Here is a 22,249-nt window from a genome sequence, read left to right as displayed (position 1 = left end):
CTATTCTAGCTGGAAACAGCTGATTTTTAATGGAATATCTCCATAGGGGTACAGAGGAACATTTCCAGCAATCATCACTCCTGTGTTCTAATGCTACATTGTGTTAGCTAATGGTGTTGAAAGGCTCATTGATGATTAGAAAACCCTTGTGCAGTTATGTTAGCACATGGATAAAAGTGGGAGTTTTCATAGAAAACATGGAATTGTCTGGGTGAGCCCAAACTTTTGAACAATAGTGTATAGATTGTTTCCACCTTTCACAGATACAGATGTGACTGACAGATTATTGTAACCCATAGTTGTAGAATTGCACTTAAGACGTCATAAAGAGAGACACAGGATTTAACTTTGGATAGCTGGACAGTACAAATGTAAAATATTGCTAGATAATTTTCAGTAAATACAATATTTATGTTGTTTTAGCAGCTGTGAGGAAGAGAGTCGATGTATGTTTATTAAACTTCACTAAAGGCTGCAGCTTCTTTCTTCTGCTTTGTCATCAGGATCATCTGTGTATTTTAATAATTTACTGTTAAGTTAATATTGTGTAAATACTGTAAATCAACTTTAAAACAAAATAAGTGACACAAGGCTCAAGTTATTGTTTCTAAACCAAGATCGCTATATTTTCTGTCCTGAATGATCTCCTTTTTTCTTTTTTCAATTCTTTTTTTTTTAAAGAAGTTAAATTTTAACAACATCTCAAAAATTAGACAGATATGCACAAACTATATACATCCAGAGAGTAGATGTAAAAAACAACAACATTTACAGCAGCTCATTATTGCCTTGGCATACAGGATTTCAAAGTAAAGAATCAATAAATAAAACGCAAAAACATTTCCTTCAGTTAAATGATTTTAATTCCATATTCATGCAGTCATCCCACCAAACTCAGGTCTTAGAAGCCTCACATATCTCACCCATCCCTCCCAGTGTTGCACAAAGGAATCCGTCTTCAGGGTTACAGTAAAGGTTATTCTTTCCATCCTATAAATTCCCACGGTTATGTCTGTCCACTTATTTGTTGTCGGTTCTTCTTGTATCAACCATCGCTTTGTTACTGCTTTTTTCCCTGTAGCTTATAATATACTGAATAAGCATCTATTTATGTTTTTGATCTCTGGAGAAATGTATCCCAAATATACCCTTTAAAATCAAAAGGTAAATAAGTATTAAGAATCGTTTCTATGGCTTTATGTGCCATTAATCTGCTCCAACTAGAGTAATGTGCTGCTGCTTTAGTAAATCAGGCAGGAAATACCTGCCATTTTCTTAGTTTGTTCTGTTAAATCTCTTCAAAGCACATGTGTTTGTATGAATCTGCAGGTGCCGCCTACTGTCAGCTGATGGACTGGTTGTTTCCCGGATCCCTGGACTTTTCCAGCGTCCAGTTCCAAAGCGATGACATTGAACTCGCCTCGGTCCACAACTTAAGTTTACTGAAGACTGCCTTCTCAAAAATTGGAGTGAACAAAGTGAGTATTACTGCAGAGCTGATTCAAGTGTAATAAACCAGCCACATATCAGCTCGTTGTACGTTGGTCTGTAAGTGACAAGGAATTACACGTTGAAATGCCAGATATTATGGAGGTAGTTAGGAAACATTGTTTAATAACATATATTGTCCAGAACATCTGTATCAAATATTCGAGTGCTGAGATTTTAGTTGGTATCAGCCTTTAAAATCACTGTTGTTTGGACTACTGGTGCATTCTGATTCATTTCTGTTGACAGAAACACACCACCCTGGAATCTTTTCATGCTAACTTACACTTCCTCGCATCCTGTATCCTCTAGAAACCATTCTCCTTTTCATTATAGAGAATTCTTCAATTATTTACACCAGGGGTGTCAAACATGCTTTGCAAAGTGTAAAAATGACAGATAAGACATCAACTGCAAACTGTAAATTTATAAAACCATGAATTTAAAGTAATTTCTAGACCTTGATATGTTGTTTGGATCATACAGTAAATTACTGTATCATTCAGTTCCAGATAGCTGTGACTAAATGTTGTGTTCCTTTGTCGACACTGTGATCTGGAAGTTGTAATGCGTAAACGATAAACTGAGGCTGAATGTTGTTGAAATTGAACTTATTTTCTTAAGAAATTTCAGGTTGTTCATAATGTTTTGTATAAAGATAATTCTTTAAGTGTGAACATTTTCAGAATGTCCTTTTTTGCACTGAAACAAAGAGAAAAAATAGGACTATTTATAGGTTATTATACTATGATTTTACTGGTCACTTGAGATCAAATTGGGCTGAATGTGGCCCCTGAACGAAAATGAGTTTGACACCCCTGATGTACATACACCGTGAGGAGAGACGAGGCTTCATTAGGAGCAGAGAATGTGGACAAACAGGGGAACGTAGATAGGTAGATCGGTAGATAGATAGATACTTTATTCATCCTCTTGGAGATATTCAAGGTATCCAGTAGCTCATACATGTTACATACAAGATAGATAAGGGAACAACGGACAAAAGAACACGGAACAAGTGTATAATATCTATCCAATACATTTCAAATATATTGAATTTCTCCTCACGGTCTTGTAGCGGTCTGTTTTGTGAGCACTAGAAATATAAATAAACTATTCCAGTGTGTCTTGTACACGTTGAAGCTTGTGCACCACTGTGCTTGTGTACAGAACATCTGTTAAGTCTGGCATTTAAATATGCTAACTAGCCGAATATCAACAGTTGTTCTCCAGAATTACAGACTCCACCTGTAACACTGAGATGAGGGAACACAGATTTGTCATTTTGAAGCCTCAGCTCCTCCATCCGGTCATCTCTTTGTCACATCCCACTTCCACGTCCTCTCTGAGAGATGCTGAGACTCGTTAGCACAATGACAAATGTAAATTACTACATAGAGACCATGTAAACACAATGATGAGGTTTAAACTTTGCTCCTTCCAGTACGTCCCCTCTATTGCGCTGATGAGGTGGGGGTTCACCGTGTCTCTGGACTTCCTGCAGTGGTTCAAGCTCTTCTTTGACAGGAATAACAAAGGCAGGGAGTATCATGCCTTAGAGGCCAGAGGTGGACAAAGTTTGGTTTGTGCTGTCCCAGGTATGTATCAGTGCACAACATCACACCGTAGTTCCACACACATCCTACATATGGATACAGCTACGCCAGCAGCTGCATGCCGTCCAGCTGAAACGTTTTAAAATGTATAATGAGCAACAAATGGTAATCACTGGTATCAGTATTAGATGGGCTCGTGCTGATTACTTTGACAGTATTCCTTGGTGAAACGTTTTCGGATTTTTGTCAGTATTTACTCACTGTAAGCTTTGCAGGACTCTGTGCAAAGGTGAAATAAACAGAATTCCATTTGTTCAAACCTACACAATGCTAAAATTGTTAAAATAGGACAACAGGCTTTGCTGTCTTATAAATAGAGCCAAAGTCTTTTGGGTTGGAGATCTAATGTCAGATCAGATAAAGATCTTGAAAGAAAATAAATATGTATTTATGATATCAAAAACACACTGTCTCACAAAAAAAGACAAATATTGTGGCTTTTTTTGCGCCAGTCTCCTCATATCTAACCTGACAAAAGCCCCGGTTTACGTGAAGTTAACGTCTAAATCACACAAAGGCAAATATATGAAGCCCAGAATGTTATGTGCTTCATTCCTAGAAAACTTCAATAACATTTAAATGTTCTAATTGTCTTTTTATTCTCATTACAGATGACATAACTGTGAAGGAACCCAGAAAAGAAGCACCAGTAAAGAACATGTATCAGAACGGAGATGTGATTTTACTGACATCTTCTGAAGAGGAGGAGGAAGTGGAGATGGTGGAGCAACTCAAGTGTGTTCAGAAAACCCCAATAAAGAGGGAAGAGGAGGCACGAGACGATTTGACGGTCTTCATCAAAAGATACTGCTGTGATACTTTGCACAGAACCGACCCAGAAGACATCGTCCAGGCCTGTTCAGACACTCCTTACTGCCTGTATCTGTACGTGGAGGTGGAGCTGAGTGCAGGAAAGAGCTCGAACATCGTCCTGATTGGCTACGTCGACCAGAGCTCAGGTGTTAGCGTGGTGAGGCCACTGCATGCTCTGCAGATGAGCGTCGATGTCGGTCCACAAATCTCAGCAGACAGGGAAGCTACGAGAGCAGATTCTGATGCTCACCTTCTGGTTGAGGCGGTGACGACTCTCGGCCTTCCTCTGTCCAACCTCGCCGTGTTTTACTGCGACGCTCCTCATCCAACGAGTCGAGCGTTCGCGTCCCACCTCCGGTTATTTAACCCTCGCTTCATATCCGTCTGTGGCCTCTCTGGAATGGCAGGGAGAGCCTGCCACGCCGGACTCCAGGCTTCCTTCAGCAATGTGGTCGACCTGGTTGGAGACATCTACCATTACTACTCCAGCTGCTCCTCCGTCAGCGGCAGCCTGAAGGAGCTGTTTGCCGGTGCGGAGCCTTATGATCTGTCCCGTCCCGTCTCATCACAGTGTTTGTTCATCATCCTCACTGTGCAGAAGATGGTCGGCTGCTGGAGGGGTTTGGTGGATTATTTTAAATCGCTCCAAGGCAGCGACGCTGCCTTGATCAGAACGCAGCTGATGAACCATGAAGTCCAGCTGCACTTCCTGTTCCTGTCCCACGCTCTGGAGCCGCTGCGAGCTCTCCAGGAGCTGCATCAGTGTGGCGCTGCAGGCGTCACCGCGGAGCTCCAGCTGACCTCCTCGCTACTCAACGCCTTCGCCGCCAGCGTCCTGCAGCCGTCTGCTGCCGAGCGCTTCCTGAGGAAGCGGGACGCGGATCTGCTCCAGAGCAGGAAGTACCTGCTGCCCCCAGCAGAGGTGGCCGTGGGCTCTCAGGCCAAAGAGTTTCTGTGGGCGACTCCTGTGGTGGATCTGGGGGAACAGGACCGCATTGACTTCCTGAACCGTGCTCAGCGTTTCTACAGAACGGTGCTGGGAAGTTTAGTGGAAAGCATCCCTGAGCTGCTGTCAGATGTGGTGCTGAGGAATATTGGCTTGGTGCTGGAACATCCCAAATATACGAGCGTAAGGAGGTTTTATTCTGTATTTTCACCCCTCTTCTCCTTCTGATAACTGTCAGTGTAAACTCTTACCACAGTTAAGGAATAGTTTTGGAAAATATGCACATTTCCACATTCTAAAGTTATATATGTAAACTTTCTCCACTTTCCTATATCGTTTGCACCATAAAACTAAGAGGTTAATTTACAGAAAAGGTTATCTCCATTCTGATTCAATTTTCTAGTTTGTTTAACTGTGTGCTCCTGAGATAATTAGTCCAACAATCTAAAAATGTACAAGTTTGCTTTCTTGTTCTTTGCTTTCCCTAAATATTTGTTTTCTTCTGTGCTTGTGTGCAGTGTTGTCTGTTTCTAATGTCATTTTCCTACTGACCTGCATGTTGCCTCTGCAGGATAATAAAATCATCAGAAACGTCCTGTTGGAGTTGGCGGTTCAGCTGGGTCTGTGTGGCGCCGGCTCTCCAGGATCACATCAGCTGGAAACCGACTACCTCAGCTTCAGTCAGGCGGTGAAGGAGGAACAGAGGAGAACGAATGGAGAAGATCTCAGCCAGGCCAAAGTAAATCCTAAATGAAAACTGTCTGGTGGCTGGAATAAACATCTGAGCACCATGAACAGAAAACAGTATTTTTGCTCTGTGATTACAGATTTATAAAAGCCAGTCTCTTAGTTTATCTTTTGCACATCTTTAGTAGAAACATGTAGAAACATTAATATTGAATATCAAACATCATTGCACCACTTGACTTCCCTGTATTATGTGTACAGACGCTGCGTATTATGAGACGATACTCTGGTCTGTATAGACTCCAGCTGACCCTCCTGGCTCTGCCCAGCTCTCTGTGCAGGAAACAGGTGTTCGCTAAGGTGAGTGATGATCACTAAAGACATTCAGAAAGCACACTGGTTGGTTTATTGACCTCATCAGATCCAGATTTCATCATACTGAGTTACAGTTTGAGATGCAGACTGAGATAAATGTCATAAATGATCGTTGTGGTCTTTTTGCAGAATAAAACTTGAGTTAACAAAGAAAGTTGAAACCCCCCTTCGTGATATCTGTCAACTGTAACTGAGGCTTTAGTTTTTGTTGAGCTGACTCACTCCAAGAAAGCCTGAATATGTCAAACTTACTTCACAGTTTCAGCCCTCTGGTTTCTCCTGTAGTGGAAATAACAAATCAACTTATCTACTTTTATCATGATATGATTTTAGAATGTACGCATTGACTGGACAAAATATGAAAACTACTTTGACTTTCACAGACAGCATGCTGTATTTATTTTAACATTTAAAACAAAACTGCACAATGTTCATTTTACTTAGTTTAGTTGTTTTTGTCACAAGATGTCCAACAGCATCAAGGCTCTCAGCGACAGCAAAGAAACCCCCAAAGCCTCCCCTCAACCTCGACGTCGACCCCGACCCCGACCCCAGATCCGGAGAAGGAAACTACCAGTCCGGGCAGCTTATAGACAGAAGGAGAAAGAAGAAGAGCAGAGTTCATCAGAGGACAGCGACAGAGCTCCAGTCAAACCTCTTCTACAAACTCAACAACAGAAACACCACAACAGTATGGAGGACTCGGACTACACAGACAATTCCTCAGGTAAGACTGCAGATGCTGTTACTTTTTTACCTTCATCAGCATCGTTATACTAGTTTATTGTGACTTAACTTATTTCAGACTAAACAAGTTAACAATGTGACTGTGTGTTCTGTTTTTACCAGATGTGGTCGAAGAGTTGAATATGTCTCGGAGCAGCAGACTAACACCAGCAATCCGTAAGAAACAAAACAAAAAGGACCACTTGTTTTTATTCAATAAGTCTTCTTCACATTTTATTGTCCCTCATTATGATATTTACTTATTCCAACCTTATTAAGCTGCATTAAAGCAGGTGACTGACTCTGCATCTTGTAAAACTATCCTGCACAGAAGTGATCTTGATGTAAATTGCACATTCATAACATGAGGGAAATATTAGTTTACATCACAGCTAGTCAATTCTACATTAACACCAGCAGAACCAATTTCTTTAAAATTTTTTTTTTTTTTTTACTTTAATCTTAAGACTTGGAGGAAAATTACAAGTGTTCGCATTTTGCTCTGGTGGATCATAACCAGGTCGTAAGTAGATTTTCAAAATGCAAAAAGAAGAAACAGGACAATAAATAGAGAGTAGGCAAGCTATTAAAAACTGCATTTAATCTCAACCAGACTGTTCATCAGCTGATCGAAAGTTTAGGACCATAGCCTTTAAAAGATAGAATCTGCACAAAAATCTGGCTTTCATGTCATTTCCTGTCAGGCGTTCACACCGTCAGAACCTCCTGATGTACAAGACAAAATGACTTTCTGTCTTTGAACGCGATAGGATGGTTGAGCTGCACAAGCTGAGGTTGGACACTGTAACATGGTCATTTACAATTTCTTTAAAGATCCTAAAGGGTATGGGACAAAAAAGTCAAGTCTGACGGGCTGTCCGATCCTCGACCCCGATTAAAGCCCTTACTGGTGCTGACTGCAGCCTGATAACCATCAGACGGATCTGCAAAAGAAGGACGTACAGAACAATAAAATATCTCCTCCTGCACTACAAATTCACCTGTTTAGACTTTTAAGGAGCACCAAACATGAGATATTGAAAGGTGGAAGAAAATTTTCTTCTCTGAGGAGAAAAAAAAGTAACCTGGATGGTGCTGATGGTTTCCAACATTACCGGCATGACAAGGAGATCCCACTGGAGATGTGTTCGGCACAGTGGAGGAGGCGCCATCATGATCGTTCTCCTTCAGTGGAACAGTGGAGCTGCGTTTGGCCATGGAGCTGCATGGGGCAGACGGCGGCTGGCTGTGTGGGGATGTTGCAGCAGGCATCCTTCATGACTGAGGGCCCTCATCTGGGCAGGATGGACTGGGACTTTCATGACTGCGTCTGTCAACAGGACAGCGCTGACAAAACACTTCTTCCAGGAGAAAAACATCACTCAGGGTTTCTGCAGGGCATTAAAAAGCATTAATAGCCATTAAATTGATTTTTGTGAAAATTAAGGCCTTAAAATGGCATTAAAAATCATTAAATTTGATTCTCAGTGGCATTAAACATTCTTTCTGCAGTTTTCAAGAAAATATTTGACAATAATAATAATATAATAATATATAATTATAGAGTGCGATTCGTCAGATACGTGCACAATACCATTGTGATAATTGTTTCAGCCCTGTTGGGTACAATTGCCAAAAAGTGCATGTTTTTAAAGTGGCCGGCAGGCTGGACCAGGTGGAGGAGAGCTGGGAAATGGCAAAACGCAAGTTCCAGGGGTGGTTTCCGGATTCAGAACTAGTGAAATGTCATGTTTCATGTCAAAATCTTCTTTTACAAAAAAACCCAAACCCGTGTAATTTGTTGAGTCATGGCATTAAAATTTTTACAGCATAGCATTAAAATGGCATTAAAAAGCATTAAATTTGACTGGTTGGCATCTGCAGAAACCTTGTCACTCTTTTGGACCATCCCATATGTTCTTCTGATCTAAATTCTATTGAGAACGTCTGGGGGTGGATGGCAACGGGAAGTTTACAGAAGTGGACATCAGTTCCAGACAGTGGAAGTCCTTCATGAAGCCATCTTCACCACATGGAGCCTCCTGGAAACATCAAGCATACCGAAACACATTTTTGAAGTGATCCACAAGGACGGTGGTGCTACTCACTACTGAGCCTTTTTTTTTTGACGCTTAGTTCTGTTTTTGTTTTTTTTGATCAGCTGATAATCACTCTGGTTGAGTTTAAATGCGGTTTTCAATAAATTGCCTGCTTCTGTTGGTTAAGGTTCATGTCCACAGCATCTGTCAGTTTCCTGCATCCCGTTCATTATCTATGTGAAACACACCACATTGAATGCTGTTTCCATTGCCGTGTGTTTTGAGCTGCGATCCAGTGCATCTCCCCAGACCTCATTCGCGTAAATTAGACTCAACTTCTACTTTATGAAAATTCGGTGCAGCGAATGGAGACCCGACGCATCGCAAAACTTTCATCAAACATCTAAACCATCCCATCCATCGCTGGACCAAAACCAGGACAGATTCAGCAGCTTATTTCTCACCTCAAATGCTTTCAGAAATACTTCTCGCGGAACTGTTTTTGTAGTAAAGAAAAAAAGTTTGCGGTCGAGCAGCCATGTTGGTCCGGTGCATCTGCCAGACTCGAGCTGAAAGTGCTGTCATGTGTCCACCTCGTGACCCGCTAGTGACCCACCCACCAAGAAGGCGATTTTCAGATGAGGTGCGTTTACATGTGACAACAACAGATACTGTGGACATGTAGAATTAAGCTCTACTTACAACCTGGTTAAGGTCCACCAGCGCAAAATGCAAATACTTGTCATTTTTCCCCCAAATGTTATGATTTTGTTCAGGAGTGTACATAAAAGAAAACAAAAAGAAGAACAAAACACCAACAACAAACCGCTCCCTTAACACATTACACAAAAACCACCTGGTTCTTTACAAAATCAACAAAGTGTCCCCAAACCTCCTCATATTCCCTCTGTTTGTCCTTTAATATAAAAACCACGTTTTCCATTGGATAGTTGGTCCTTTTCAGCAGTGCGAAAGCTGAGTTTCATCAATATTTGTTCATTTTTGTGATAGTTTTGTTCTTTTGGATACAGACCTCTTTCAGAAATAATCCTCTCACATGTAGCTGTTTGAATCTTTCTGCACTGTTCCTTTAACCTCTGTGCATTTAGTGCATGTATCTGATCTGTTTGTATTGAACTGGTTTAGCTTTGCAGGAGTTACTTACGTTCACGTTAGCCACTTATAATGAATCAGTCTGAGCCGTGCATTTATTTTCTCAGTATGTGTTGCTGCACAGGTGGATTTCTACTCCTCTGCTGAAATTTCCAGCTCTTCTTTCCAAACACGGAGCTTAAATTGAGCTCTCAGATGTCGGCATATTATAACATTCAGATATGATGCCATCAACATATTTTTATGCACATTGGTGGATAAAAAAGATGGAAACTGCAAAACTGAGTAAAAATAACATCCTAAACGCCACTAAAAAGTTTTTACGCTTGTTCAAAGTGGTTTAAGAAGAGCTCTTTCTGAGGTAGCGAATATTTAACTCACATGACTGTGTGGAGCTCATTTAGCTGATGTGGATTCAGTCGCTCGTTGTCACTGTTTTGCAGCTCCAGGAAATTTCCCAGCTGAGTCGATTTACATGGTGAGCAGCGATGAAGAGGATTCCTGCACAGATCCCAGAACACCAACCTCAGCAGCATCACTGGAAAAAACGATTGTAAGGTCGATTTTGAGTAAAGCTAGTAGTGTGTAGCAGTAACAGCTTTTCTTCCTGCGTATGAATGTAACTGTCACTATAGCTCCTTTACTATTTATTACACTGCACACTTACATTTTAATTTAGCCTGGAACAATACACAGTTTACCTTCTACTTAAATGTTTGTATTTTTACTACGTATTTTTCGATTTAGGTTTGTAATTTTTTCCCTACGGCTTAAATTTCTCCAACTTTGAATGGGAACAACTGTAACATAAGCAGCTTCCCCTCTGGGATCAATAAAATATTAATTTTTTTATGACAACTTTAATATGATAATTTAAATTGAAAAACTAATTATTACAATTCCAAAACATTTCATGTTTTCTCCACTAAAGACTTTGCTGCCTTTCTACTGTTTACTAACACCACAACAAGGGAGCTCACCATTTATTATCTTCACAGCATTAGATAAAAACAGAATAAAAAAGTAAAATAGATGAAGACAGCTGAGGACATGTCAACTTTTCCCTAAAGTAAACTTTGTGTACAGTGTCAGTCCATTCCTCAGTGGTTGGTCGTTCTACTTTTAACCATTTTCTCGTGATGTTTTTTTTTTTTACTTTCTTCCATTAATATGCCTAAACTTCTTGTCGTTAAAATTCCAGTTATCAAACAGTCCCATAAAGTGATTCTGATTCTGAGTATGTGTTCAGGGGGAGCTGGTCTGGGTTCAGGTGGACAGATTCCCTCCGTGGCCCGGTGTCATCGTACCCGACAGGGGAAATACTCAACATCCGAGCTACAGGATGGTGCAGTGGTTCGGGCGGGAAATGCCCTCTTGGGTGAGTCTAATGTGAAAAATGTGCCGAGGGAAATTATGGGAATCCAAATTCATACAGTACAGAGAACATTTTTGAACTTTAAAGCTCTAGTGCAATAAATTTCCACCACTGAGCTTCTGTGTTTGGCTTTAACACTGTTGCCCAACATAACAAGTTCTAACAAAACTGCTCTGCTTCTTTAATAAATGTGTGGAATTTTCTCTTGCATCTGCATTCTTACACCTGCCTTTAACATCTGATATCTTCCTCTGATTCCAGGAGAATTTGAAGGTTCTGAAACCTTTCGCTGCCTTCGACCAGCACTTCTCTGTTAGCTCCTTCAGCGTCGTCGCCTCCTACAAAAACGCCGTCTCCTTGGCCCTGCAGGTCTGAGTGTTTCCTGATATAAGTGATCAGATTTAACACCTGCTGATGTTTAAAATTTCACCAGAACTGCCTCCAGAAACGGATGAAATGCTCACATATAATGTATATCCGCTCCGCCGTCCATCAGGAGGCAGCTCTGCGTTGTAAAAAGAAGTTTTCTGCACATCCTGAGGACAAAGATGAGCAGCTGACTCAGATGTTAGACTGGGCCTTTGGAGGATTTCGACCTTCTGGGCCGGACGGACTCAAACCTACAGCGTCTTTAAACGGTACGAACATTTGGTGAACAGAATATAGAACAGATGTAGTCGTTACTGTGAACCTTTTGGGGTTTCCAAACATAATTCAATTAGTATTTTCATGTTTGTTGTGTATTAAATTCAAAGTCTAGGCATCGCTTCTGGGTTTAGCCTCTGGTCCTGAATATCTTCTCTTTCCTTACATAGCATTAGATAATCTGTGTCTGATAATAACGAGATATAAATGATTTCTGTCCTGTCTATCAACGTTCACATTTGTCAAGTAAAACTGAGTTTGCAGTAATTTGTTCAGTCGCTACTACATCAGCTGCTAAACTTATGATCAGATAAGTGCTAATTTTAGCATAAAATAGTGAATTCAGGCCTCCCTGAGTCACACGACAGGAAGGGAATGGATAAGATAATCCTTTATTAATCCCACAGCGGGGAAAGTAGCACCTTTACAGCAGCAAAGGGGACACCGGAAAAAATACAGGAAATATAGGTAGGTAATAAAAATAAGCAGGAAAGTATATATAAATACTGTCGGTGTTGTACAGATTCTTCTATATGTGGAAATTCAGATGTTGCAGACTCTCTGGATGTGGAAAATAAGGATATTGCACATATCTGGACATACAAAATGATGCTGCACATATCTATACATTAGAAAATATTATTATTATTATTATATCTGTACTTTGAAGAATAATGATATTGCACGTATCTATACATCAAAAAATGATGATTTTGCCTGGATTCTTGTAATTGTAGAGAAAATGAGGTTTTAATGTTGTGACTAATCTGTGTATCCATTCACCCCTTATTCAGGTTCAGATTAATTAAATTAATTACATTGGAGAGTGTGAATGCTCACATGTGTGATTGTTTCAGGAAACCCTGACCAGAACACAAACCACAGTCCAAAGGCGAAGAAGAAGCTCATCCTGAAGGCCACGTCCTCTCCTGACTCCTTCAGTCCTCTGAGCAACAACAGCGTCAAGATGAGGGAAGTGGTCGTCTCCTTAAACAGACTCTCGACCAGCTTTGTTGAAAAGTTCTCCCGGGAAGTGATGAAGACCCCTCGAGGAAGAGGAAGAAGAGCAAGAGGAAGATGGGTTTCAGAGATTGAGAAACAAGGGAAGGGAGGATGGGAGGCAGAGAAGGAGGACTGGGGAGGAGAATGGGAGAAGGAGAAGGGAGGATGGGGGAAGGGGAGGGGAAGAGGAGGGAAGGGTCCCAGGAAGAAATATGGTCTGTTCTCTGGATTTGATGCCGACATGTCGCCAGACTTTGTGCCCAACAGGAAGAAGGCCTACGCAAAAATCTACAACAAGGTGAATGAGAAGACCAACACCGTCTACACACAGCCGGACCAGAAAGTCCGAGGTAACAAACACAACCGGATTCTGCCGTTAAAATGTTAGATTCATTTAAGATGGACAAACTGGTCCTAGATCAGAATTATTGTGATGTTTTGTTGTAGGTTAGCTGTATTTGTCAGGATTGTGTTGGAATCACAGAGTCATTAATCCAAAATTTGTGTTTTAACTCCCGAGTTCTTAGTAGGGATGGCATTTTGTGGCAATCTTTTGTCTATTTTGGTCATTTGACATGTTTTTGTGGTGGTTTTTAGTTTTTTTTGTAGTGTTTTTGCATCTTCTTGTAGTGATTTTGCATTTTTTGGGGCGAGGGCTGTGCATCTTTTGGTGGATTTTGTTTCTTCTAGCAGAGATTTTTTCTTTTTTTGTGGATTTTGGCTCTTAATTCTGGTGAGTTTGCTACTTCTTGAAATGCTTTTGCCAATTTTTTTGGGAGGACTTTGCTTCTAATGGTAGATTTTGCTTCTTCCAGCAGAGATTTTGTCTGTTTTTCTGGACTTTGTGTCTTTATTGTGGTAATTTTGCGTCTTTTTGTGATCATTGGACATGTTTTTGTGGTGATTTCCCATTACTGAAATCTTAAGAACAGACTGGGATCAGAGCAGCTGCACAGATTCATCTCATTTCTGAAACTATATCAACTGCTGATGCAGCACAAGAACTACTGAAGAATAAAACACAGACAAGTTGGCTGCTGTTTTTACATGTTTGTTGTTGAGCTGTGATGCACAAACTGCTGTTTCTAGTTTTTTTTATAGTGATTTTACATGTTTTTGTGATAATTTTGCATCTTGTCTGGATTTTAAAATTTTTTGCACCTTAATGTAGATTTTGCTTCTTCTAGCCGAGATTTTAGCGATTTTTCTGGATTTTGCATCTTTATTGTGGTGATTTTGAATCCTTTTGTTATGGAACGGTTGTAATTTTTGTTATTGATACTGAATTCATCCGTTGTTAATATTCACTAATGAAATACTGGCTTTGTTTTGGGCAGAGGATACCATTCGCAGGATCATGGACATGAAGCTGGACATCGATGGTGAGTTTTTATGTAATATTATTGTTAAATTGTTAAATATTCATGTCCATTTACATGTGTACAGCATTGCAAGCTTTGCTAATAATCCTGTAATTACTTTCATTATTGATTCTTGAATTTGAGCTTGTCGTAGAAAACATAATAAGCACACAGTTTTGTGTGTTTGTGTGTGTGTTTCTATGTATATTTTTACTCCTTCATCTTTGTTTGGTGTCTGCAGGCTACTGTTTGTGTTGTGGAACAGACAATGTTGAGATCTTCCACCCGCTTTTCAAAGGCAGTCTCTGCTTGAAGTGTAAAGTAAGGGATAATTATTTACATTTATTCACATTTATGAGGAGGTAAAGTGGCCCAGCAACATGTCTGACCTGCAGTGATGGTTGAAAGTTTTACATTTCTACATAAATATGAGCTGAAATTCAGATTTTCATGCAAGTAGATGAGGCACATCAAATTAAACAAATGACACAAAACATTGTTCATTTAAATTTTGAATACTTCATATTTTCCAACCTCTTTTTTTGTATTTTTGCCATCATAAAAGCTTCTAACCTGTGAAGCCAATTTATGTGTTCAAAATCTACATATAAATATCATATAAACAAAAACTTCCACAGCCATTAAATTTGGCAATGACATGGACAGAATAGTTTCCAAATTACATTAAAAACTGAATCCCTCGAAATGAAAAAAGTGCAGAATTTCAGATCACTGTGATACCAGGACCATCAGATACTGAAAGGATCTTTGCCGCTCACAGATTTGTAATAATGGATCATTTTTAAGTACAAAGTTTTGTCTCATTTCTTAAATTTAATGTCTTCATCTACTTTTTAGTACTTTTTGAAAATGTGATGATGTCTTTGCAGAAATCCAGAAAATTATAAAGTATTCACAAAGCTTCAAGCACCACTGCACATTAACTATTAAATAAAAGCTAAATCTTTGGTTTAAAATCATGCTCGTGTTAAGTAGTGAACTTATAGTTTAACTGGTTTTCTTTGTGTTCAAGTAGCTGAAAAATGTCCTGGAAGTGGTGTTTTTAACAGTACTTGTATTTTACACAAATAATCTCACAAATCACAAACAAGCCTCCACTGTGACTGTTTTAGATGAATAAATATTGTATTAACACACATTTTGAGATTCAAACAACTTCTGTTATCGTCAAATTGTTAGTGACATAATAAAAAGCACAAATACAGTCTGAAAATGACTGTTGGAACAGTGACTGTGGGGAAGACAGCTCGTCTGTTAGTAGTAGATGTTTGTCAGTGTGCTTTACGCTGTATTTCTTAATTCTGTATTTCTGAACCCATTATGTTTCACCTGCAAGGATTCGTCTAGACCAACATTAGTCCATAATGTGCAACAACTACAATAACTGATTCTCTGGTGCAATATCACAAATATAACCATGTTACCAGTTATTAAACTCCATAGTTTTATTTTATTTTTTAAGCTTATTATTTATTTACTTCTATTTATAGTTTTAGGACATATTTTCTGACTTGTTTTTATCTTTTTTTGTTTTAACTTTGAACAGGAGCAACTGAAACATAAGCAATTAGTGATCAATAAAGTGATTCTGATTTATACAGCTTTATAGAAGTTGGTTAGTTGGTGGTTCTGAAGCTGCACTTGTTAGTTAAAGGGCATCATTCAACCTCACTTCAGGTTAAAAAACTAAATAGGAGCATCATTGTTGTTGCTTGGAGGTCAGAAAGTCTCCAAAACTGTCCTTAAAGCCCGACTGATGGTATGTTTGTACCTGCAGAACAACTTCACAGAGACTCTGTTCCGCTACGACGAGGACGGATACCAGTCGTACTGCACCATCTGCTGCTACGGACTGGAGGTCATTCTGTGTGGCAACAACAGCTGCTGCAGGTCGGTGTCTCTACATTTAAACTTTCTGTTAGCAGCTGGCAGTTTGTTTAACCTTCTCTGCACCTCAGGTCTTTCTGCGAGGACTGTCTGAACATCCTCGTCGGCTCGGGGACGTTTGCTTCGCTGAAGCTTCTGGACCCGTGGATCTGCTACTTGTGTCAGCCTCACCGACCCCACGGCGCTTTGGTTCCCCGAGAGGACTGGAGCATCCGAGTTCAGGAGCAGTTCGCCAACAACAGCGCCATGGAGTTTGTAAGACATCAGCAGCTAATGCACATTTTTAAGAGCATTTTAATAGAAACATTAGCTAGCTGTAGTCAGTCTGCAGTCCTCTGGAGGGGATTTCTGTAACTGTAATAGGGCCGTAGTGTCGTGTTGCATTTACATTCTTAAACCGAAAGTATTCTTGAGCTGGTAAATGCTTAAAATGTGTAATTCAGTTAGCAGTGATGACGAATAAAAAACTTTAAAATGTCTAAACAGCAGGTCATTAGTATCACAGGCTGTAATGTATGCAGATTCAGGGATGTTATATTTTTGGATGTTATGTGGTAATTTAGGCATTTTAGGCATGTCATTTTCATATATACAGTGCTTCACAAATATATTAGACCACCTGTGATTAAAAACGAGAAAACACAAATATTTTAGAAATCTGTCAAAAACTTGTTTCAAACTAAAAATAATATTGTTCTTTAGGAGGCAAATACCAAACTGGAACAACTAAATAGTCCTTATTCACATAAATGAACCAAAAATCTTAATATTTTATACATGAGAAGTCACAAATTAATCCAGAATAACATACAACCACTAAAACCATTTTTTCTGTTCAGGAATGCAAGTAAATAACTGTAATTTGACATCTCAGTAACAAAAATAATAATGTGCTTCTCTGTTTTTTCTGCTTTTTTGTAAATCTGTACATTTGAAAATTCATGGACAACAGCAATAATTATATTTTAGCATTAAAGATGTCATTTTGATTAAAGAGCTGCAAATACTGGAGGATTAACCATTACAGAAACATCAAAAATGTTCTGGTAATTGGTAGATACTTTATTAATCCCGAGGGAAATTCAAGTGAGCCGTACTGTTAATCTAGATCAGCGATGGCAAACACCTCACACTGGGTGGTGGTCTGATTCATTTAAAGCGCTGTGTATATTATATATATGAAAATCATCAACGTTTACATCATTCAAGTTCAGGAGCTGTTAGAATTTGTAGGTTATCAGTAGACTTATTCACACTTTTCATAGAATTTTAATAGAAACATAGCTAACGGATACGCAACTTTAGCTGGTCTGCAGTCCTCCGGAGGGGAATTCTGTGACTGTTCTGTAACTATTACAGGGCTATAGTATAGTATAGTACAGTATAGTATAGTATTTCCATTCATCAACCTAAAGTATTTTAAAGCTAGTACATAACTTATGGCCATAAATGGCAAAAGTTAATTATCTCTGGTCACAAAGGGAGATTCAGGAATGATCAGAAAATCCAGAAAAAGTTCAAAAATCAGAATTACTGTATCCTCCTGACTGTGCAAGTCTTTAAAAACAACAACAATACAATCTTAAAATCAATTCTAAAACTAACATAACCAGTAAAGTGATCTGTTGTACTGGGATAAATTAAAGCAGATTTTTTTTAAGAATATAGAATAGAAATACTTTATTGATCCCCAAGAGGAAATTCTGTTGTTACAGTAGGAAGAAGAAAGAGTAAAATAATCACCACAATAGAAAAATATACCAAGATACAAAATGCACCATAAAGTGTCAAATGCAAACAATAAAAATACAGTTAATGAGGAAATTAAACAGATATGTATGTGGTGAACACATGAAAATATATATATATATATATATATATATATATATATATATATATATATATATATATAGATATATAGATATATAGATATATATAGATATAGATATAGATATATAGATATAGATGTTTATTTAAGCACACTTCAGATATAGAAGAAAAAATTATCCCATGCAGGGAAGCTGGAACTCTCTACATTAGGATCATCTATATTCTGCAAAATAAAGCATAGAAGAAATTTAAAAAGTGTCCAAAGTGACTAAAAAAACTCAGCTGCAATAAATGACAACTTTGAAGTTTTACACTTACAGAGATCTTTCAGGTTGTATGTAATTTATTTTTCCCCCAAAATAAACGTCTCTCATTAGGAATCAGTCGGACTTTGTCATTCACCACGTCGTGTTTTTCCTGTTGCAGGAGCCTCACCGTGTTTATCCATCTATTCCTGCAAACCTGCGCCGACCAGTTCGAGTTCTGTCGCTGTTTGACGGCATAGCAACAGGTAGGGATGAGTATTTTAACGGTAGTACTACTTCTACTGATGCTGCTTATCGATCTTTAATCTCTTGTCTGTACTTTTTAATAGTTTTTGTTTGCTTCTTTTGTCTTTTAAAGAGAACAAACCTAATCAGAATCAGCTTTAATGGCCAAGTACGTACGCAACACACTAGGAATTTGGTTTCGGCTGTTGGTAGAAATAAGAATAAAAAAATAACTATAGTAAAGCAATAAAATTAAAAAAGATATACAGATATTTACACATCTTGAAAAGAATATCTGTATACACAGTAGTGGAAACCAATAACATCTAAAGTAAGAATTGTGTCAGATCCTCTGGTATTTAGATACAGATACTGCTTCCTACTCTCTAGTACTTCTAAACTAAATCTGTTTAGAAAAGATGTTTTCTTCATGTTTTTATGTCTCTTCAGGCTACCTGGTTCTGAAGGATCTCGGCTTCAAGGTAGAGAAATATGTTGCTTCGGAGGTTTGTGAGGATTCCCTCGCTGTGGGGAGCATCAACCACGACAGGAAGATCATCCACGTTGGTGACGTCCGGCTCATCAACCAGGAATACGTATGTCCTTTTCATACACAAGATACCAAACATCAGGCGTTTTCTACTGGAGGAACCTCTGAATGCAGGAACAGGAGCCTTTTTAGATGTGAAAAAGGCACCAGCACCACAAAAACTGCTGTGTGGGGCTCAATGGAGGAAGAGGACAACAAGTGCCAAGTGTTTTTTACATAAATGAGTAGCCGTTTATACTCTAATATCACATCAATAACATGAACAAACCTCCATTTTTCTATTTCCTACGTCGTCATAGTGGACAGAGACCCACCTGGTCCAAGTCTGGTGTAGACTGACTGAACCAGGACACATAAATAAACAAAAACAGAGCAGAAAACTAGAGTGAAATTGGTTCTTCTCATTATAGTTCAGGAAGTTCTGCTGCAAAACATTCATCCTAAAAGTTTTCCATTGAACCTGTGACCTCATCCATGTGCACTTTGTTAAGAAGTGAACCAGACAGGCTGAAATGTACTTTTTTTATGGTGATCACACTTTAAAAACCCCAAAACTAAGCATTACAACCTTCAGTGTTTTGGACTGATGAAACTAAAATCAGCTCAATGTTTCTCTCATCCAGATCGATCAATGGGGTCCGTTTGATTTGCTGATCGGTGGCAGCCCCTGTAACGACCTCTCCATCGTCAACCCCATCAGGAAAGGCCTGTACGGTACGTAGCTGCTTGTGTGCTTGTCTGTTTTTATTACATTAATTACTACTAATCTACTTTAATAATCTGTTTATAGTTTAAATAATGTTACAACTCGGCCCCTCAGTTGTAGCAAAGACGCGGAGACAACCACTGTACGATGCAAAACAAAGCTTTTATTGCCAAACTAAAAGAATTCCCCACTGCTGTCAGGCCTAACTGAGCAAAAACCACACATGGGACTGGAGCTGCACAGACACACCACTCCTGACAGCGAGCCTCTCTCAACAGGAAAGGAGAGCAGTTAAATGCAGCACTGACTGCAGGTGTGGCTCAGTCAGGTGGCCACACCTGGTGTCCAGATGGACGGTCGTCACAGTAACTATAAATCGTGAACTGATCTGGTTCCTTCCATCTACACAGCCAGCTACTGCACAAGTTATTGTATGTGAAAATGCTGATGAGTTGTGGTGACTCATAGATTATTATGCTGTGATTTTACTGGTCCGGCCCACTTGAGATCACATTGTTCTGAATGTGGAACTAACCTGAACTGAAAAGAGTTTGACTCCCCTGTCCTACAAGTTGAACAGCTGTACTCTTCTTTGCTGTAATCCATCTTTCCTCCTGCAGAGGGCACCGGCCGGCTGTTCTTTGAGTACTACCGCATCCTTCAGCTGCTGAAGCCCAAAGAGGACGACCCCAGACCGTTCTTCTGGCTCTTTGAGAACGTCGTCTTCATGAACACTCACGACAAAGTCAACATCTGTCGCTTCCTCGAGGTTCAAACATTCACATCTGTTTGAATCCTTTAACTTTAACCTCCCGTTCTTCTTCTTCAAATTCTCTCTCTCTTTTTTAACCCTGTAGAACCCAGCATAGCACGGGCGCTACGATTGCATATTCATTTTTGATTGACGGTAGATTTGAAACCAGATGAGATAGATGGATCATTCTTTGTGGATATAAAATCTGTGGGGTTCCACTAACATTTCACACATTCACCAGGTCTCAGAGCGCTTTTTTGTTGCAGTGATGGGTTTGTAAAAATACACAATAAAACATACTTAACAAAAATCTTTATAAACAAAACCACAGGATATTGTGCAAATTCGAGGGATACAGCTGTGCAATTTCTGTATTTTGAAATACAGGAGGTCCTCGGTTTACGGCGTCCTCAACCTACAACGTTTTGTCATTACATGGAGCTAGTTGATGAACAGAATGGATGAATACGTCGTCACATGGCGCTATAAGACGGCTTTGTTTCCATTCTCTGGTTGTACGCCACCTTAGATTGTGCTGCATTCTCTAAGTTTTTGCCCTTCATTATGGCTCCCAGCATAAGTCACACTCTTTTGATGCTTTGAAGAAAAGGAAAGCCATCTCCATGGAAGTGAAATTAGATAGAATAAAATGCTCAGGTTGTAAAGCCAATGCAACATATTCTGTTCCTTCTTGTGAAATGACTCATACATGCATAAAAGTCGTTGGTATTCATAACTTTACCAAAGAACTGATCGATATCGTGAAGCAGGGAACGGCTTTGTTTACATTTTTGCACGAGTTCCGACTTCTGGCGAAAATTTCCTTAGATCAGTCTGTATGAATGGAACTCTGCCGTAAGTCGAGGACCCCCTGTATGTGTGGGGAAAAAACAAAAGTGATTTTCATTTTTTAAGGTTTATTGCACTTTTAACCAATATATTTTAGTAGGTAAGACACAAGTCAATGCATATTATTAAAACTTGGGATATAAGGGTTATATTGATGGAAAGCAAATAAAAATACTCCAATAAATGGTACTACAGTATGTCAAAATGTAAGAATATGTCCTGACAGAGTTGTACAATGGTAGGTCTTAAAGGGTTAATCTTCTATTTTTTTTTGCCACCTCTTCCTTCCTTCCTTCCTTCCTTAAAGTAATACATTCAGAGAGCTGACAGTTTTTTACTCTGTTCTTGTTGAACAGTGTAACCCGGTGCTGGTGGACGCCGTCAAAGTGAGTCCGGCTCATAGAGCTCGTTACTTCTGGGGAAACATCCCCGGCATGAGCAGGTAAGAAGTTTTCAAGCCTCGTATAAATTATGCTGCTGACTGGTTTTACTGACTGCTGTGCAGAAGGTACCACATGTTTATAATTCTACAGCACATTAATATACTGTTTTTCAAAAGAAGTGTGTCAAAATTGATGGATTTAGTTAAATATATAACTAATAATGTTCAAATCAAACAACCAGTTCCTCTCTGAGAACAAACAGCTGTTCAGAAGCAACACTGGAAACGATAAATTAAGAAGAAATTTTAAAAAGCCATTTACTCAGCCATGAAGAGTAGAAGGTTATCAGTTTGTGGTATGAATTGATAGGCGACGGTCTCAGAATGAGTACAAGTATAAAACTATTTAAGAAAATAGGGGAAAAAAATGTAAAATGTAATTATGAGAAACAGTAAATGTGTTCTCAAAAATGGCACTAAAAGATGCAAAAATGAAGGAACACTTTTTAATGGAATCTAGTTTGTTTTTGATGTAAATTTATGGCTGATGATCTCAGAATGAGTACAACTATAAAACAATTTAGGGAAATATG

At 39.1% G+C, this 22,249-nt stretch overlaps 1 protein-coding gene across 1 annotated transcript in view; it reads left to right on the top strand.

The window, feature by feature from the left end:
* LOC111568665 (uncharacterized) overlaps positions 1 to 22,249 on the top strand; it is a 31,258-nt gene that overhangs the window by 1,376 nt on the left and 7,633 nt on the right. Inside the window, exons 3-23 of the mRNA XM_035948268.2 lie at positions 1,330 to 1,478; positions 2,933 to 3,086; positions 3,716 to 5,046; positions 5,435 to 5,602; positions 5,812 to 5,910; positions 6,391 to 6,652; positions 6,775 to 6,828; positions 10,247 to 10,356; positions 11,053 to 11,181; positions 11,440 to 11,547; positions 11,675 to 11,816; positions 12,681 to 13,175; positions 14,163 to 14,207; positions 14,428 to 14,507; positions 15,985 to 16,097; positions 16,166 to 16,349; positions 18,351 to 18,435; positions 18,866 to 19,011; positions 19,589 to 19,679; positions 20,292 to 20,440; positions 21,631 to 21,716. Coding sequence (XP_035804161.2) covers positions 1,330 to 1,478; positions 2,933 to 3,086; positions 3,716 to 5,046; positions 5,435 to 5,602; positions 5,812 to 5,910; positions 6,391 to 6,652; positions 6,775 to 6,828; positions 10,247 to 10,356; positions 11,053 to 11,181; positions 11,440 to 11,547; positions 11,675 to 11,816; positions 12,681 to 13,175; positions 14,163 to 14,207; positions 14,428 to 14,507; positions 15,985 to 16,097; positions 16,166 to 16,349; positions 18,351 to 18,435; positions 18,866 to 19,011; positions 19,589 to 19,679; positions 20,292 to 20,440; positions 21,631 to 21,716 — 4,180 coding nt within the window. The remainder of the gene's footprint in view (positions 1 to 1,329; positions 1,479 to 2,932; positions 3,087 to 3,715; positions 5,047 to 5,434; positions 5,603 to 5,811; positions 5,911 to 6,390; positions 6,653 to 6,774; positions 6,829 to 10,246; positions 10,357 to 11,052; positions 11,182 to 11,439; positions 11,548 to 11,674; positions 11,817 to 12,680; positions 13,176 to 14,162; positions 14,208 to 14,427; positions 14,508 to 15,984; positions 16,098 to 16,165; positions 16,350 to 18,350; positions 18,436 to 18,865; positions 19,012 to 19,588; positions 19,680 to 20,291; positions 20,441 to 21,630; positions 21,717 to 22,249) is intronic.

This window comes from Amphiprion ocellaris, chromosome 8 (genome assembly GCF_022539595.1).
Source record: "Amphiprion ocellaris isolate individual 3 ecotype Okinawa chromosome 8, ASM2253959v1, whole genome shotgun sequence".
Taxonomy (NCBI): Eukaryota; Metazoa; Chordata; class Actinopteri; family Pomacentridae; genus Amphiprion; species Amphiprion ocellaris.
This window is presented reverse-complemented; position numbering and strand designations above follow the sequence as displayed.